The following is a 19,537-nucleotide window of genomic DNA, read 5'->3' as shown; positions in this document are numbered from 1 at the left end:
CTGCATTCAACATTTTACTCAAGCAAAAGCAACAAAATATACTGAGTGTACTAAGTGTCAAAATTAAAAGTCCTCATCATGCTTCATGGCCCCTGTCAGCTTTGTATTATTATATTTGTGAATGATTATTGATGCTTATTATTGATGATTATTATTAAAAATTATTAATGATATTGTTGTAGTTTGAGGGATGCCTTGTATACATTTGGGTAGTCTTTATCTATAAAAATGCATCATATTTTATAAACTGTTCATGTGTTTTGTTTCTAAAATCCTGATCTGAGAAGTAACTAGTGATTATATCTGTTAAATTAATGCAGTGAGGTACCATGTAAAACAAATACCTGAACATTTTACTTAAGCACAGTCCTTTTCCACTAATTATGAGTTATTAACACATTGTAATAAGGGCTGTTACATTCATTATAGGCCATCAAAATGTATCGGTGCTGAAGAAATCAACAGATTCAGAAGAAAACATAAAATATGCTGAAATTAATGACCTATTAATTCAAATGTAAAATCTAAGGTGCTTATATTTGTACAACTGAATTTATGACTTTTAATGACAGAAATGTTACAAAATTAATGGATGTTAGCACCGTCTACTGACAGCTGCTTTTGTATAATGTGAAGATGAGATGAATCCACACTAAACTCCCAGATTTATTTTATTATCTTATCTTTATTTATTTATTATCTTATCTTGGTTTTTAAGAAAGCACAGCATGAAACCCTTTGGCCTTCCCTGTAACTTGTGTCCTAACACTGAACACCAAACTAGCTCAAAGTTAACATTTAACATTCTCCCAGTTGAAATTGCCCAGTTTGCATCATCAGCAGATATGTAGCTCAGAGGATCTGTTGACTGCATGTAAAGCTTGATACAGGCAGTGTGAATATATTTCAGCATCTTGTTTTGCTGTTTTTGTTTCTTAAAGAGGTTTTATTTTTACAGTGCTTCCATACGTGTTATTTTTTATCTTTTATGTTATTTTTGGGTAAATTACTAGGGTCAGTGTTGCTCTCGTGAACTGGACTTCTTCCAAAATGTTGACACTGCTTTGTGTGAGTTCAGAATAACAAGAACATTTCAATCAGCAGTCAGTCAACCTTTGTCACAATTTACTCCTCAAGGATTCATAACAACAGTATGTGTCATGAGCCATTATTTTTTCAGGCGCAGATTATCTGTGTGATTCACACTGATGGTGTATCCAGAGACATATCAATTAACAATTATATATATATATATATATATATATATATATATATATATATATATATATATATATATATATAAATTAACATATCAATGTTAACAATTATTATTTTGTTACACATGAAGGTTCAGGCTTTAAAAAATAAATAAAGTTGCATTTATGGAAATATATTATGTCTGGGTCACTATTGCACATTGAGATGTAAAGAGTTGACTAAATATTATATGTATCCATGTTAAAGAGTTGCACGCTATTAGGCATGGAAAAAAGGTATCTTATACAGTCATACACCACGGAACAATTAATTATGTGTGTTTGTGTATTTTTTATTTCACCTTTTGAACATTGTTTCTCAAAGGTCTGTGACTGATACAATCTACCCTCTGATGAGGGTGATGGAATTAGATTATCGCTCTGACTGTATGTGTAGCATATCAACATATGTAGATGTTTGAATTAAAAAAATATATATTTAAAAAATCTCAGGAGTGAAAGAGGATGTGTTAATACTTCAGTTCAAGGGGCAAAACAATTATCTGTGGAGAATAAAGAAGAACTTTTGTGGCACTAAGAAAGTAACAACTTGACCTCTTACGAATTGACATCAAAAAGGTCACCAGTGACTTCTTAGTGCTCACTGACAGCTGATTTATTCAGGCTATTTACCTTTTGTGGAGAGGGATAATCAAAATTTTTTGCAAGTCTTATGAAACAGAAAGTTTAGTTTCTGTCAGATATTTGTCGTCATCAGGTAATGATTCACATTTTAGATGAGATACAATTAAGTCAACTAGTAAGCTTGATGCAAGAAGTTAGCAAGAGTAGAAAACAATACCTGAAAAATAAGCTGATGAATGATAAACTACAAATGTAAGTTTCTCACCACTGCAGTTGAAAGACTGCAGTGACCCTACAAGAAATGATTCAGTTTCGTAGAGAATGTTTGAATTTAGAGAAACGGTTGTCAAGAACACCACTGGTGTGAGATGCAGGCTGCTGATTTTTATGTTATGTTTTACAAGAGTGACTGCAAATTTATTTGAAAATCAGATAAAAAAAATAGGTTTAAAGGCAACACACTTATAATTTATTCTTATCCATTTTTGTCATAAAGAAAATGTTTTCTTTTGTCTGACCAGTGTCAGTGATCAATATATTGGCCAGTTAGTGTGAACAAGCTGTCAAATGTTGCACTTAAATTATACGTTTGAATAACCGAATGTTGTTCATCCTATTAATATATAAAGAACTTGAAGTTTCTCTTGACTTCTTTCTTTCAGACATAAAAAGCTTGACACTGATGTTCTGGAGGAGGTTGAGTTTTATTTGGAAATCTGACAGGCATGGCTGAACAGTGAGCTCTCATCTTAAACAAAAAAACCAAACAAAAACAAAAAAAACCAAGACAGCAGCACTACTGGTTAACAATACTAGTGTTTGAGAACTTCATATTAAACATAAATACATAAATACACTTGCACGCATTATGCACTCAGGTCATTCACACACACGCGCACTCACACACACACACACACACACACACACGCACACTGTCAACTCCATGTCAACATGTGGACATCCTCCATTAATAATCACACTACATCCAGAGGAATTCCAAGCACTTTGAACAATGACCCACAGTGCAATTAATCTAACTATACACAGATAATTTATATATTTTTATGTATATAGGGTATTCAATAAATAGTATTCCATTTAGACAGTTTCATCAAGTCAAAATCTTCATAGCTTTCCATAAATAGTGAAAAAAAAGAAAAAAAAAAAAGAAAAAAAGTCTTGACAGCTCCTCACCACGGTGATTCAAAAATGGTCCCCAAAAAGAACATGAAAAAATAAATACTAATGTGCACGATTCTTCGGCGGTCTCAAACGAGAAATGACAAAAACCACAAACGGAAAAACAAAAACTCAAAAGGAGGGGGATGGGCAGGGGGATAAACGTTGATACTCACACTCACAGCACAGACTGGTTACTACATTTACAAGGGGTGGAGTGACTCTGGACCACTGTACAGGTTAAGATCAGACAACAACATCAGGCAGACTGTCCACACATCATCCCACAACAACCAAAAACATCTTCATGCCCGTTCTGTACACATAGGACCTGACACAACTGGATGGCTTTAAACAATATGGATAGATCACATCTATTGAGGACAGAGCTGTCAAGTTGACCGCCAACATGTTTCTGTTGCCATCCCATCCTGCCAGACCCTCGGGGGTGTAATGGAAGTAGGTGAAAATCTCCTATTTGTTCTTGCTGCTTTGATGTGGAATGAATGAGATGATGTTGATGCACACACTTATTTTGTAGATAGGATGAGGGCCACGATGAGGCCGTAAAGCCCCAGGACCTCGGCGAAGATCAGGATCAGGATCATGCCCACGAAAAGCCGGGGCTGCTGGGCGGTGCCTCTCACGCCTGCGTCGCCCACGATGCCGATGGCGAACCCAGCTGCCAGACCACTCAGGCCCACGCTCAGACCAGCACCGAGATGCAGGAAACTCCTGTTGGAGAAAAGAAAAAAAAACAAAACAAGAGAAAGGTGTAAGTTATCTGGGAAAGTGCTGCATTAAATTCTGATTCAATACTTTTGATTTTTGTGATCATTTACAGTACAAGAATTAGAATCAAGCCAGGCAAAGTCACTTCTCCGAAATCACTGTGACATTGCCAGGAAGCTAGCAGATACTCCAGACTCCATTGCATTAAACAAAGTTTTGATGTTAACAGTGAGGGGCCTAATGGTTCAACCACAAAGTCCCCGATTTGATTGTGTAGCCTTCCCAAATCTGCTCCTATTTCTCTCCCCTAATTTCCTGTTTGTATCTTTATTGTTACATTCAAATAAAGGCAAAAAAACAAAAAAATCTTAATTAAATATGAGTGATGAATCAAATGTGTAATTTAAGATTTACTCTAATGGTCTCCCAGAAGAAAATTTGGTTCATCAAGGCTGCCTGGGACATAAGTAATGTGAAAAGATCACTAATAGTGTCAAACCCTCTGAGATTCATTTTGGCTCTGTAGCCCACAGAGACTGTGAGGTTCAGACTCACTGTTCCCACCAAACACCGTCTAAAGCAAACTATCTGCCCAGCAAAACACAGAGAAGAACAAGACATAGAAAATGTACAGAGAAGAAGGAAGTTTATGGGGACACAGATTTTTTTGTCAGAGGCCTGTGAATATTGGACATATATTCATATATAAATGAGGATGATTTGACTTTTTGTTGAATCTCTTTGGGTTGCTTTTATGATTTAGCTTGACACAGCTTTATTGTTTTTTGTGTGTTTATGAGTGTAATTCAACTCAAAAAGCATACAAACTGTGTACAACATATGAAATAATGTGTCTCTCAATTTACTCAAATAACATCAGCAGAAATAATATGCAAGTGTAAAAATGATTGAAATTGTTCTGATCAACTACTGTGACATGTTTGTTAGAAATGTTTAATCTTACTTGTAAAGGGAGACTCTCTCAGAGATGTTGTTTGCTATCAGCACAGCCACCACCAGCCCGTAGATGGCGATGATACCGGCCATGACCACGGGGATGATGGACTTCATGATGAGCTCTGGCCGCATCACAGACATGGCAGCAATGCCTGTGCCGCTCTTCGCCGTTCCATACGCTGCTCCTAATGCTGAGTAAGAGAGAGAGGAGAGATCCTGTTAATTCAGCAGTTCAGTCTGTGTTAAATCTTCACGTAAGAATGATTCCTGAAGGCAGAGAGGTTTAATGTTTAACTCAAACCGGACACGTTATGGCTTCAAATTGTGCTGAGTGAGAATAGTCAGTTATGTGACTATTCTCGTGACTTGTGCCACAAATGTTCGCTTCTCCAGATGTCTCCCTCTCTGCTCTTCTGTCACCTCAGGTTTCACTGATGTCTGGTCTGCTTCATTAATGCTGCACATCACTGTTACAGTTTATTGTATTACCTTTGCAATCTGAAATAATATATAATAATACTGTAGCCCTGCAATAATCTCATCTTGTGAGGCTTAATACGATCAGTTTGTGTTGACACCGTGTTGCAGACGTATTGACTGAACCTTATCTGGCTACACAACCTGCATTACATGTGGGGAGGATTCAACTCCTGCAGTTATTAATCCACACACACATCACTCAACACAGGATAATCAATGATTGACCAGTATCTATGCTTCAATATAAAAAGAAATTTAGACAATCCATAGTGTTCAGCGCCTTTCTTTGACACGTGGAGAGCAGAAATCTGACATGACTCTGCTAGTCACATGCACTGAGCTGCTCTAAATGTGGGATGTTACCTGCTAAACATGAAGACCCGCTGAGAGTGAATTAATAAATAAATCACAAAACACTGCTTACATCTCTTCTCACTTGCTACGGTGGGTGTGTTGACACTTAGCTTATAAGCAATTGTTACTGAGCATTGTGTAAAAAAAGCAACAAAACACTTTCTCCTACAATTTTCACGGCTTTGCACTGACCGACGCTTCTCTTAACAATCAGAATCTTCAGAATCAATTTCAATAATGGTTTCCTTATATTTTCTGCAGTTCTTATTCACATAATGTTTAATTGCATCACGGATCAATTCCATCCTGTCTGGTTACCCACAGTGCCTTGAGAGGCTGTATAAATAAATGAATAGAGGTATCCTTTATATAATGAAAAGAGGTGGACATCACATCACGTTTCTGTCCGACGGGTCTTCAGCCTTACACAGCTGTCAGCTATTAGATGCTTGATCGAGTTGCTTCGAGTGTTTTCTGAAGTGTCAGCTTTCTTATCCTCTCTCCTAAACATTAAAAGCGTTTCCACTCCAGGCAACCGTCACCCCAAAAAATCCCGGAATGACTCCATCAAACTGCTGCCATGACAGTACAACAGCACCCACAGAGATTTTACCGATATATGGATGTAACTTTTTTCTGATTCAAAGCTGTACAGCCCAAATTATACTCCTGGATCAAGATGTCGCTGTACCAGCCTGCTCCATTTGGTTATTACACTACCTAAATGAGAAACATGACAGTTCGAGCAGAACAAAATGCGTGCAGGATAGTCCTAACATGTAGTCGACGCTGAACAGGTAATACATAAGCTGCAAAACACACAGTTCTGGCACAAGCAGTAAGACGCTTCAACAAAAAAAGCCTAAGTCAGTTTTTAGCCCTGCAGTAAATTAAAACTAAATTACATTTCATATTTTAAATTAAAATTGTACGAGTCCAGTTTGTCACAGCAAGATGGACAAACTCCAAAAAAGGTGTCACCTGACGTCATCATCAATTCAAGTCAACTCTGATTTCCTCATTATGGAGATAGTCGTCTTTATCTACACACAACTGACATCACATGACTTAGCTGCCTTAAAATCTCTGTAAGATTATACTGTAAATTCAGTTTTGGGCAGGGGCTGATTTTACCTTTAGGCAAGGTGGGCAACTGCCTGGGCCCCTCAACTAAAAGGGCCCCAAACAGCTATAGTTTTATTATGATGCTTAGATATGAAAAATATTGATTTATGTTAATATTCTAACTCATTGCACCCTAAAATAACTTACAAAAGGCCCACAAAGCACTTAAAAATATGTAACTGTATATTACTTACTTACTGTGTACTTGTACTTCAGAGGAAAACATTCAAACAGATTTTACTCAGAAAATATAACAATTATAATATGATGCATTATTATTCATTAAATTGTCCAGCATAATATAAAATTGTTAGAATTAAAAGCTCCAACTTGAATAGATGTTAAGTAAATTAACGCACATTTTGCTGATAATTCCTCTCGTTCACTCTTCACTTTAAAGGTGCAGTCTGTAGGATTTAGTGGCATCTAGTGGTGAGGCTGCAGGTTGCAACCAACTTAACACCCCCCTCCTATTATAAGCATGTAGGAGAACCTACAGTGGCTGTGAACTTGCGAAAAAAAAAAGGTCCTCTCTACAGCCAGTGTTTGGTTTGTTGGTTCTGGGCTACTGTAGAAACATGGCAGTGCAACATGGCGGGCTCCGTGGAAGAGAACCCGCCCCCTATGTAGATATAAAGGGCTCATTCTAAGGTAACAAAAACACGATTCTTATTTTCAGGTGATTATACACTAATTAAAACATACTAATGAATGTTATATTCCATTTCTGCCAAGTCCGTTCTGCTAGATGCCACTTAATTCTACAAACTGGTCCTTTAAATAAAAATCTGAATGCAGGACTTTTACTGTGTGATATTAATAGTTTTACTATTAATTACTTCAGAAAAAGTACATCTTCTAATACTGCCAATACGAAACATTTCCCAGTTAGATAAAGGGTAAGAAGTAAAGCAAGACTAGATTTGTCTGGGGCCCCAAAATCACTAAATCCGCCCCTGGTTTATGTTCCCTCTGTGACAGACTGGGTGTATCCTGCACGCTAAACACAGACGGTTATGAATGAATGAATGGATGGATGGATGGATGGACGGATGGGATTATCTATTTTCCCACAGTGATGTTTAGGCCACGATGCTGGTTCATTCTCAGCAACAAAAAAAATCGTATTTCTCTTATAATAATGTGGATCTGGCCTCTCCTGTGCTGCAAAATAAACCCCCATGATGACAGATTAGAGACTGGCCTCTGCCTTGTTGTTACCTCGGTGAGGGTCTGCGTCACCGACATGCAACCACCAGACAACAGCATTAGAGCTGGATATGATGAAAAAAAAAACAAAAAAAACAACAAGCTGGTGAGGAGCTAAAAATGGTCAGCAGCGTGATGTCGGTGGAGACCTTCCCCACGCCTCTGACTCGCATCCCTGGCAGGTGCGTGAGCCGTGACCGCCTCAGCTACAAGCAACAACGTTTAACCAACGAGAGCTCACTGCTGTCATATATATGTCTAAATATATAGAGACATATATATAATAATAATAATTCATCGTTATAGCCGTAACCCGGGGATGTGAGATGAAGAAGCTGCTGTAGTTACCGCTGAAGACCATGGCCGCAGAGGCTCCCATCACGGCGAAGAAAGGCGAGTACTCGGGGCTCTCCTCAGCAGAAGACATTCTCGCACTTTTCACGGGGAGATACAGCTACGAAGCAGGCTGTCTTATTTTATTTTGAGTTTGCCCTTTTCCCACCGTCAGCTTTGGACAGATTAAAACACCGAGAGAGGGGGAGCAACAACGTCTCTGTCAGCAAAGAGCACCGGTGGAGAAGGGGGGAAAATGGCGAAACGGAAAAAGTCACATGACCAACCATCTCGGAAGGATCCATCTGTGCGGACTCGGGGGTGCTCGACACAAACAGGGCTTAAAATATCTAACCCTTGTTGTTTATCGCACCGTAAAATAATTGTAGAAATTATTCTGGTTTGACATTGGTTTTCACAACGGTTACATATGACAGGAGTTTGTAACACCACTATATATAATGTGAGTAGTTTATACAATATTCGTATTGTGGTATGTTCTGCTGCAAGTGCACAGCCTGCAGTTGAAACGCTAGTAGTCATTACACGCTGGCGTATTAAATATTAGGTGTCAAATAGATATTAGAACAATAAACCACAAACACTTGAGTTTTCTCGATACATAAAAAAATACAACAACAAATTAATATTATAATTTAGAGGCCACAAAATAACAGAGTCGTGTCAACACCCAGCATACATGTCTCCATCCTCCTGGCTGAATAAGACAGTATGTGCTTGATGTATGTTGTTCTCTCAATGGAAACATCATTTAAATCAACATTAGACAGCGTCCAGGTGTCAAACAAACTAAAACTGGCCTGACTGTTTAACCTGGACGCACATCCTCCGGCAACCTTTGTCAAGGTGACACTGAAATAGAAATGGGTGTTTTTGATGTCAGCTAAAGGGACATTTCACCTCAAAATTCACCTCAGAACATTTTTCCCCTTCTTCTGGAAAGATTTTAGAGCATTGCCCGGATGTAGTCTTGTGCTTTTTTTAGTTTATTTACATTTTTACCAGATCCTATTTTCTTAACACAATTTAGTGTCCTAAAATGTCTATTTTCTCAACAGCATCCCTAAGGGAGTCTTGATGGTTATCGCAGTTGGCTGTCTACATCATTATCCTGAGAGGAGGGAGGTATTTTGTGTAAGAACAACATGCCATAGTTTATGTCTCTACCTGTCTCCTGGAAATTTATCTTGTCCAGTTTGCATCTTTCAAAACACTTTTTTTTTGTTAAAGTTTTCCATATAGTCAAAAAAGATTCAGTATCATCCAACTGAGAGATAAGAGCTCCGGCAAAAGGCTTTTTATATAAAGATGCATCACTATATTCCAGTGTATTACACTAGAAAATTGTTTACTGTTTTGTTTTTTTGTTGTTTGGCAAGGCACTAAATCCTCACCTGCTTATTAATAATTAACCAAACATAACAGATGAATATAGGACTAAATGAAATGCAGATGGGAACGTTGTAAAGGAAATCGTTATTCCACAAGCGTTATGATGGATTAAAGGAAAGCTTTGAGGATAATAGACTGAGATAATCAATAAGTCTGTATACTGGAAATAGAAAATATATATGCATATCATTGATACTCTGCCAATTTTATAATCTTTATTTACATTCATTTGTTTTGCAAGTTTGAGTTTTTTATTCCCAGACTCCAGCAGTATTGTCCACAATACTAATTATACTCATGTCACATGTCATTCCAACTACCTTCCAGCTCCAACACTTATATGAGGCTTATCAGGGTTTTTAAAAAAAAAAAAGTCTAAAATGTTAAATTCAAGTTTTCAATTTCTTTTTTGTTCATTAGTTTCCCCCAGTTGGTGTCTTGGATATGTCTTTAACTCAAGCCCCAAAACAGGAAAACACTCTTGCATTTCCCCAAACATCTATAAATTCAGTATACTGGGGTACAAAGGACATGTACCATGCAGCATAGTAGACCCTCTGCATGCTGCGACATATTACTGAGGATCAAACAAGAAAACGTTGGAAATCATTATTCTTCTTGTTTTAAAGTTTCTCTCATTAACTAAGTCCTCTGGTTTCCTCTTTAGCAAACTAGCTTAACTGTCTCATGCAAAAGTAGATTTTTGTGGAGTGAAAAATGAAAGCAGAGCAGACAGCTGAAAATGTTCTGCACACACATGACTGTCAGCAGCCTCGTTACCCGTGTGATTAAAAAGAGCTATTAGTTCTGGTCAGAGTTCATTCATGTGACTTGTTCCAGCTCCAAGTAATCCCCATTTCCTTACTGTAAGAGAAGAATACGTATTATTTTCTATATGAGCTGTCACATTTATGTAATCCTCATAATTACTGCTTTGTTGTCTGAGTATAATGGCCTGTTGTGAAACGTGTTTAATGCACCGCAAATCCTAAACTTGAATTTTAAGATACATAAAAGGACTTTCTTTTGTTGTGCTGTCTGTGCTTTGCGAACATTAAACAAGTTGAATAAAATTAATATTGCAGCAAATAAACTCAGTAAATGGAGAGATTACAGAATAATATTTTGTTTTTGTCTACTTTTGTTGTTTGTGCAAGACACAGAATTAACATTTTTATAATCCACAAATTAGGGATTTTCTCAGTAAATTCATTTTCTAACAGACAGAATGGATTTGAGAAAATACCAAAAACAACCTGGAAATATTTTACATATAATTACATATTCTAACATTCTAACAATGTTTGAATAATAAATCTATAGATTGTTTATATAATGTTTTAGTTTATTTCAAGCCCTGCTTGTATTATTTGCAGTAGCCTAATAACTAGCACGGTATCTAGCACATTGATAAATAATATGAACATATTAAGTTCTAATATATTTTAAAGTACAAATATTTCTACAATGTAAGAGCACCTACATCACCATCTGCTGGCTGAGTTACAGACTAGTCAGAGCTCTGTGTTGGATTTCTTCCTGCCTGTAAATGAGAGCTCTGCTAACATAAATGAAGGATGATTTCATCAGAAATTACAGTTGAAACAAACTGTGAACATCAAAAGTTGCTTTCAACACAGTTTCCTCATATCCATCAGCAAATTTCTCATTAAAAAGGAAGTCAAAAATCATACTGAAAGTTTTGGTAATCAGACTGTCATTTGGAAAAACTCCCCTTTACTCAAACATCTCTATTCTTTAAAAACTATTTGAGTAACTAAAGAAAAGTACGTTGTATGTGGGAAATAGAGCCAAGTTAGTCAAATTACATATATATCACAAGCAAAAGAAAACTGCGCTATACATGTTACAGACACACTGTATTTTAATGAAAGATCAGGTTAAAATTATACACTTTAATGAAAGAAGCAGACATTAAAAATCACCATAAATATGCTACATAATCCTAATCACAACTGAGTAAATGTATCTGTAAGGGCAGCTCAGTGTTAGGTTATACACAAACACATGGAGGATAGATCCCATCAGCATGAAGTAAAACTGTGCAGTGGAAACTCTAGATGTGAACCCCAGACTAAACACCGTCCAGCTTACGACACCTCTCTCTCTCTCACACACACACACACACACACGCACGCACACCCACACACACGCACGCACACCCTCTCTCACACTAAAATGTATACCTACAAGCAGAACACACTCATAGTCCAGCTGTATGAATTCTTGCAGGATACTTTCGGGGGCTTTAACATTACTAATTCAACACCCTGATTGCTTTTGGCAAAATATGAACAAGTGTTACAGATCTGACAATAAAAACATCAATTTCATTGATAGATAATTAAAAAGAACAAGCCCTCCCACTGCTCTAAGCGTTCCCATACCCTTGGATCACTGGAAATAATCTATGGGGTAAACTACTTTACTCAGTTTGGGCCAGATACGTCTAAGTGTGCACCTTAAACTCTAAAGGAAAACCCAAATACTTGTTGAAGAATGTCATATTATTTGACTTGCACCGGCCTCACCGCCACAGAGCGAGACTGTTTTAAGTGGTCGCTGATATCACTCAAACACACGCTTAAAAATCCGACGTGCACCCACACGTGCCTTTGTGACTACATCTCCCAGTCTTTCACACACAAACCCTGCACTCATTCACTCCATGTCCCAGCACAACTAGCAATTGGGATAGCAGTATCAGCAAATGTGTTGTCGTGGCTGCCGGAGACACATGAAGAACAGAAAAAGATAAGGCATCACATGCTATTCTTGGCAAAGCCGTACGAAGTGAAAGTGTGGCACAGCGATGGCTCGTACGCGGGATGAGGAAGCTACACTTGGAACCCTTGTAAAGTCGAAGGGGATGCAACTTTGAAAAAGTCATGATGAAAGATGGAGATTTTCCCCTCTCAGTCCCAGCCGTTGTCCTTTATCATGTGGGACAGCTCGATGATGTACTTCCCTTCCTTGTACTTCTGACTCAGTTCAAAGGCCTGTTCCTGCAGAGGGGAGGTGCATTTGAGTTGTTAAAAGTCAAAAAAAAAAAAGTCAGACTTATACCACAGTTATTTAATTTTCTCATCTTTCTTTGAACTAGCAGAATAGGTTTGAATTTCAGGGTGGTCTTTACACTTGATGCTTCCTTCATTTTCATTTCATTTAATTGAAAAGATGTAAACACAGTCTCCCTAGGATATGGAACATTAAACAGCAAACATTAATGAATAGTTACTTTTTATGTCATTTAAAAAAAATTAGGAGGCAGCGGCAGCCGTGGTATCACAACTGGAGGACTGTTAACACAGCTCTGAATTGTCAGGATTATCAGACATTGTGTGAATGGGTAAAATATTATTTCCTGTGTGCAGTGCGTGGCGCTGGAGATGACATATTAGAAATTGTGTATACATTTGATGAACTATGTGTTTAGGCTTCACTTCCCTTTGCTTATAGGAAATACTACATAAGTGGAATATTAATGCAGCGATACATTTACTAGAATACAACTAACATGTATATACATTTTCATGAATATGTAGGCGATAACTCTCTTCCTGTGTCCACCATGTGGCGCTAGAGAACACCCAGTAATTAATACGTCATGTTGCTGTATATCATGTATAGACCACACCATGTACATTTAAAGTAAATAGGATGATGTTTATCACATTAGGCTGACTTCCTGTTGCCAGTAGGCGGTGCTACACAAGTGGGTCAGTTTCCATAGTGTGAAATGTAATTAAGAGATGGCCGTTTAGGGGAATTGTGGAGGTCAAGATGAGATCTGGAAGACCAAGAAAACTCTCAGAGGGAACTGCTCGTATGCTGATGAGAAAAGCAAATCAAAAGCCTCCATTTGACTGCCAAAAAACCTGCAGGAAGATTCAGCAGACTCAGGAGTGGTGGTGCACCGTTCCACCGTGCAGCGACGCTCACACAAACAAGACCTCCATGGAAGAGTCAGAAAACCTTTCCTGTATCCTCATTAAAATTCCAGCATCAGAGGTATGCAACAGACGTACTGTGGACTGATGAAGTTAAAATAGAACTCTTTGGCCACAATTAGCAAAGGTGTGATTGGAGAAAAAAAAGGTGCAGCATTTTGTGAAAAGAATCCCTTTCCAACTAAATTAAGCATGGAGGTGGATCTATCATGCTTTAGGGGTTGTGTTGCAGCCAGTGGCACAGGACACACTGCTGTACATGCAAGACAGCCCAAGGATATTGCGGAACTAGAAGAGTTTTGCAAGGGAGAATGGGAGAAAATCCCAAATACTTTAACTGAAAGACTTTTAACTGGCTACAAGTGTTTGCAAGCTGTGATATCTGCCAGAGGGGGTGTTACTAAGTACTGATTATGTAGGGTGCCCCAACTTTTGGACATGCCACAATGATGGGGTTCTTTAAAAATTTTTGTTCAATATATGACATAAATGTAACTATGCATTGATGTTTGCTGACAATATTTTGTGTGTTTTATGTTCCATATCTTAGAGAAGCTGCATTTACATCTTTTCCATTAAGAAATCACCAAAATATGTTATTTGTCAAGGGTGCCCAAACTTTTGCATACAACTGTATGTGGCACTGTGCTTCACGTGTCCTCTAACATTTGAAACTATTGTCTTTATTCCTGTAATCTGCAACAATATCAAAATAAGCGTAATGGTAAACAAAGCAGCATCTTATGTGCAGGTATACTTACATATTTCCAGCCCAGTGTGGTGTGGCAGTTTTCACAGTAGATGTCGGCAACTGCGTGAAGTCCTGTGAGCAGCAGCCTCTCCTCCGCAGGACCACAGCCAACGTTCACCCTGAAACCAGACAACCCAGTCGTCAAACAGCAGCTCCTCTTTGATTTATGGGGGGCTTCGTGATGACAGGACTGACGCCACTTTTACAAACACTACAAGTTCTTTTAAGGGAGATAAAAAAAAGGACTTGAGTTCATGAAACAGTCATGGGAAAGGCCCTTTTCCAACAATACAGTGTTTCAGAGTTCCACCTAAACAGATCAAGGTTTAAATTTAATAGATGCTGATGAATTTAAGATTAAGTGCTGAACTAACCATGACTGGGGGCCCTCAATGGCCTCAGATCTTACAGTTAGAGCCTGACCTACTAACCCAGGAGGAGCATGACTAACATGAACTCACCAACTTCAAGGTCCACTCTATAGCAAATCAAATCATCTGTTGACAATGAGGTTTGTGTAAACATGTCTAATTCTAGGAATTTGATGTCAGGGAGAGCTATTTCAGTGATAATATGCTGGCAAAACAATAAATTCACTTATTTCTGTATCTACAACGTATAAAGATACTTATTCTAATCTGAAAAGACTTGCTATTAGTGATTCATATTTCAGTAATGTCTTTGGAAAGAGGTGATGGTAATTCTAACACTAACTGCCTGAAAATTGCTTTAGGATGCATGAATCATGATCAACAACACGACTGGAAACCAGAGATAAGAATAGTCACGTAGTTGTGTGGTCAAATTTTAAAACAAAATACTCACACGGAGTTGAAGAGGTAAGCTCGTCCCTGACTGCCTTGGAAAGACTAGGAGACAGAAGAGAAGAAGACTTGATATACAGATCACAAACACAACATGATATTTACTGCGATTTTTCCAAGACTTACATAAAATTACATTAAAACACAAACAATCCCATAAATAAATAAGAGCAGGTGTGCAAAGCTGCATTAAAAAGTAGTGACATTCTATTTGGCCTTGTTTAAAATGGATATTTCAGTGGGAATGAAAGAGTTGTGTTAAGTTCTCTTTTTGGCCAGAGATGCTCTGAAGCGGCTGTCTGATGAGAGTAGCTGAAAGGAGCGGTGAAGGAGGTGTGAAGGGTCGTCAGTGATTAAGTCTGCCCTTCTTTTTACTGAGTGACTCTTAAGGTCTGAGAGTTTGGTTTGAGTGGTGACGGTAATTTTGGTTGCACACTTGATGATTCTTGTGAGTTTTTTCTTGTTTTTCTCTGTGAGGAAGTTGTACCAGGATGCAATGTTGAATGTGAGGACTGATTCGATGAGTGACCAATATACTGCTGTTAAAATGTCCTGTCAGACATTAAAAGCTTTCAGCCTCCTCAGAAGAAACGTGCACTGTTGGGCCTTTTTTGTAGGCCACATCTGCATGTTGTGTGAGGGACAGGTGGTGATCTCAGTGCCCAGGTACTTAACACTAGAACCGCCACAGGTAAAGTGTATGTCAGTGTTTTAACAATCACAAAATGTCAATGTGTCTTAATAAAATACTTTTCCTAAAATAATGTTATGTAGCAGCCCTATCGTTAAAAGTAGTGAAGATGAATCTGGATTAAAAAACATGGGTATTTATACCTATTACCGCCACCGATTAAAATTTACCCCTATATGAAATGTATTTATTTCCACTCTGTTCATGTTTAAACATTCTGAGTTGCTAGGCAACGGCATTCATTAGAGTGTGTGATCTGACAACTACGTCAAGTCATAATTAAATGATAAAATGAGCAGAGGAGAATGACCTGCAAAAAACCTTCGACAAGTGCCTGAAGTGCAGGAAAGCTGTCTGTGGAAAATTCACAGTCGAGGTGCTGAATGTCTGCTAGAAGTGTGTTTGAGGGACACATATAATCAGATGTGTTCAAATTAAGATGGTTTAGCCTACACACAAATGTTAATTGTCTGTAAAACTTATTTTTAGTTCATTGATTATTCATTCATTTTTGTTTTGCCATGTTACTGTTTGTTGTTTTTAAGCTTTTTAGCCTAATTTGCCCGTTGCCTTACTCTGTTTTCATGAATGAAACATCAAAAGAGAAATATATGTTATAAATTTAAAAAAGCTACCTCAAGTTTCTTGGTGATGTTCTTTTATTCAAACTTTGTTGAAATGCCTAAATTAATAATTGATTAGGTGAAATTGTGCGCTTGATTTTGTCATTTGTCAATTATATTGTGACATTAAATCATCCATAAGTGCAGTGGTTGCTAATTGTTATTATTATGGCTCATTATTGTCAGTTTGGGGTATTTAGGCTACTTTGGTAATATAAATAGCATGGGTTATCATATTATGTGATGAATGTTGTTTTATAATAATATCACACCACCCAAATATGCAAATATTTTCTTCTAATATCCATTTTCAGTGTCATTTTAGACTGAATTATACTGACAGCTATGCAAAGAGATTAGTGTTCTTAAAGATACTTAGATTATACAACAAGACAAAAACACAGGTGACGATTAAACAAAACTTATTTTGTGACTTTAGACATTCCTTTGTGAAGACAATGCCTAAATACAATGACAGAGTATATCTTTTAGTATTAGAAATGCGATAGCCAGGTGCACAGGTAAATTTAACAGCGACCTCAGGAGCTTTTAGTGTTAAAGATCTCAGGTGTTTCATGTCAGTCCAGTTTTCTCAGTCCCTCCTATTTTCTAATCAATGTGAGAACAAAAGAGCCAACTGAAATGATTATCTACAACAAAAGGGCGGCAATATATACTGACCTTGGAGATAAGATCGTCATGGTTGGCCAGATGGGCGCGGCAATGCACACAGCTGTAACGACGGTGGCAGGAGTCCAGGTAAGCCTGGAATGTCTTGGCTTTTGTCAGCTTCACCATGTCTGAGAAGGAAGACAGCAGGATGCTTCTTTATTGTTGTGCATGGTGTTAGGGATGCAGGGACATAGGCTGTGCTTCCTGATACATACAGATCAATCAGGTGCTGGGCTGGTTGCTCTCCTTTATTATTTTGATTAACTTTATCAGCAAGCAAGTCAAGAACATGAGTCACAGAGAGGGTTTACAACTTTTAACACCTTTAATTATAGCAATATGACACTGCAAAACTTCATCCGAATGTAACCTGAGCTGACCTATGTCTTAAAACTATAAACTATAGTGGTGTAAAAATCAGGCCATTAACTGATCAGACAAGGAACTTTTGCTTTTGTCAAGCAAATTATCTGCTTGTCACAGCATTTTATAGACCAAGTTGATTAAAGGAATAAATGAGGCAAAACATTATATATACAGTATATAAGGAATAAAACGCCCATTTCAACCTGGAAAAGAAAAAAGGATGAAAAGTTAAATATTAATTAGATAAAAAGTACTCATGGTAAGTAATCAACATCATACAGTATGTCAAGATTACAACAGTTTTAGGTCAAAGTCAAAGGTCAAAGTTAACTTCCTAATAATTCAAATTTATAAGGTTTGATTTACTACCACATAACTTTGACTTAAAAGTAGAAATGTATAGTCATAGTTTAAACAAAAAAAGTTAATTAATTTAGACTTCTGTTTTTATAATTCTGCCTACATTTCACTGAATTATGATTTACTACAAGTATTTTTGTTTTAGCTATTTTCACAATTCATCCATTTTTTTTCTTTTCTGGGCAGAACTGGACTTCCATAAAAGTAGACGTGAATGTATATTGACAGTGACTGAATTGCAGCCCTTCTAAACAAACAGCCTAATTGTGCTGTGCTCATGTATCTAATCTATTCACATCTTTCTGTCACTATTCAGAAACAGAGGCGGCACATAATAACAGTAACATTTGACAAAGCATGTATGCTCACAAATTGACTAAATAGGTTGAGTGATAGATTGGTTAGGACACATTTTTTTATCACGTAGCTTGCTTCCTAGTTCATTACAGTTTGCACAAACAATCCTCTCCTCTCCTCGCTTCATTAAATGAAACCAGTAACCCAAATTCAGGCCCCTGGCAACGTGTGCTGCACCGTTTCTGTACTTTCCAGCACCGGTCACCGTCCATCAGTCGCTACATAACGACACACAAACGGCCTGAACACATCTGTCAGCTGCAGGAGGACTCGGCCCCACTAGCTCTGACCTAGCTTTGCGTGTTATTACAGCACTGTCACAACATGCCGCAGCTAACAGCAGCTCAGATGCGCAATGCAGGATATTCCCTGGACTCACCTGATAATAACCGTGGCTCTTCACAGACGGTCTACTAAGCATCCGATGAAAGCAGGTATGTGGTCAGTTTTAGGCTCGGTGCAGCAGTCGACCACGCCGCGCTGACGGCTCGGACAATAAAGACGAACACAGACAGCCTCCGGTTTGTGCAGTGGACTCAGTCTTTACCCGCGTTTCTGTCTTTTTTCTAACGTAAAACCAGCTCTCAAAGTTCCTCCGCGGCACTTCGTTGAAACGGGAGCAGGAATCTGACAATGCTGGCAGGCTGACAGGGTTGTGTGCGGCGGCCCCGGCGGGACGAAAATGTGGTTTGTTTATGAAAACACGCAGAGGAGGAAGTCTGAAACGCGTCAGTGAGTGCAAAACAAATCCCCATCGACCAATCAGAGCCCCGCAGTGACGTCTAGAATGTGGGTCAACCAATCAGATTCGACTTCACATGAGCTCTTTGTGGCTATCAGCTCGGTTGCTGGTACAGCTTCATAAATGCAGTTAATAGGTTATCATTTCCTGCCTGTGGTTTTGGGATAAATTTCTCACAGTAGACTCGCTGTAGACCGTGACTGACTGACTGAACAAGTTTTTGCGGTTATGTGAGAGAATTCAGGAAATGTTTTATTATCCTTGGACAGTACAGGAGGGATGGGGAGAGTTTTGTTGCTGTGGTTTCTTGATTTATTCGCATGTCTGACTTGACGTTGCGTGTTTGCTTTCCTCATCAGTGCATGTGGAGGCCTGTAGCCAGGATCTCAGAAACACTGAGGGGCAAATTCCCCGAAGACACTTCTACTAACCCATAAACTATCTGTAAAGTTGTCTCAGTGTTTTAACAATCACAAAATGTCACATTTTTTAGACTCTTTTAACCAGAGCTGCAACGATTAGTTGATTAATCGATTAGTTGCCAACTATTTTGATAA

General features: G+C 38.1%; 2 protein-coding genes across 2 annotated transcripts; both read right to left on the bottom strand.

Annotated features, from left to right (window-relative positions):
• Positions 1-2,526: 2,526 nt before the first annotated feature.
• Positions 2,527-8,512, bottom strand: atp6v0ca (ATPase H+ transporting V0 subunit ca). The gene is made up of 3 exons (XM_042394122.1): positions 8,226-8,512; positions 4,717-4,900; positions 2,527-3,755 (listed from the first exon to the last, which is right to left on the bottom strand). Exons 1-3 carry the CDS (start codon positions 8,302-8,304, stop codon positions 3,551-3,553), a joined length of 468 nt encoding a protein of 155 aa, XP_042250056.1. The 5' UTR covers positions 8,305-8,512; the 3' UTR covers positions 2,527-3,550.
• Positions 8,513-11,490: 2,978 nt separating this feature from the next.
• Positions 11,491-18,973, bottom strand: ypel3 (yippee-like 3). Its single transcript, XM_042392788.1, has 5 exons — positions 18,618-18,973; positions 17,165-17,283; positions 15,171-15,214; positions 14,356-14,464; positions 11,491-12,649 (listed from the first exon to the last, which is right to left on the bottom strand). The coding sequence occupies exons 2-5, from the start codon at positions 17,279-17,281 to the stop codon at positions 12,560-12,562; spliced, it is 360 nt and encodes a 119-aa protein (XP_042248722.1). The 5' UTR covers positions 17,282-17,283; positions 18,618-18,973; the 3' UTR covers positions 11,491-12,559.
• Positions 18,974-19,537: the final 564 nt, after the last annotated feature.

The sequence above is a fragment of the Thunnus maccoyii genome, chromosome 18, assembly GCF_910596095.1.
Source record: "Thunnus maccoyii chromosome 18, fThuMac1.1, whole genome shotgun sequence".
NCBI lineage: Eukaryota > Metazoa > Chordata > Actinopteri > Scombriformes > Scombridae > Thunnus > Thunnus maccoyii.
Note: the sequence above shows the minus strand (reverse complement) of the source record. Positions and strands in the feature narration are given on the sequence as shown.

Bases quoted from the DNA above. Each gene is read 5' to 3' on its own strand.
- atp6v0ca (XM_042394122.1), bottom strand. From the start codon at position 8,304: ATGTCTTCTGCTGAGGAGAGCCCCGAGTACTCGCCTTTCTTCGCCGTG. The intron at 4,901-8,225 runs GTAACTACAGCA...TCTCTTACTCAG, and splicing joins TGCGGCCATGGTCTTCAGCG to CATTAGGAGCAGCGTATGGA. The intron at 3,756-4,716 runs GTAAGATTAAAC...TTTCTCCAACAG, and splicing joins GAGAGAGTCTCCCTTTACAA to GAGTTTCCTGCATCTCGGTG.
- ypel3 (XM_042392788.1), bottom strand. From the start codon at position 17,281: ATGGTGAAGCTGACAAAAGCCAAGACATTCCAGGCTTACCTGGACTCC. The intron at 14,465-15,170 runs GTGAGTATTTTG...GTCTGGTTTCAG, and splicing joins GCTTACCTCTTCAACTCCGT to GGTGAACGTTGGCTGTGGTC. The intron at 12,650-14,355 runs GTAAGTATACCT...TCCCCTCTGCAG, and splicing joins CCACACTGGGCTGGAAATAT to GAACAGGCCTTTGAACTGAG.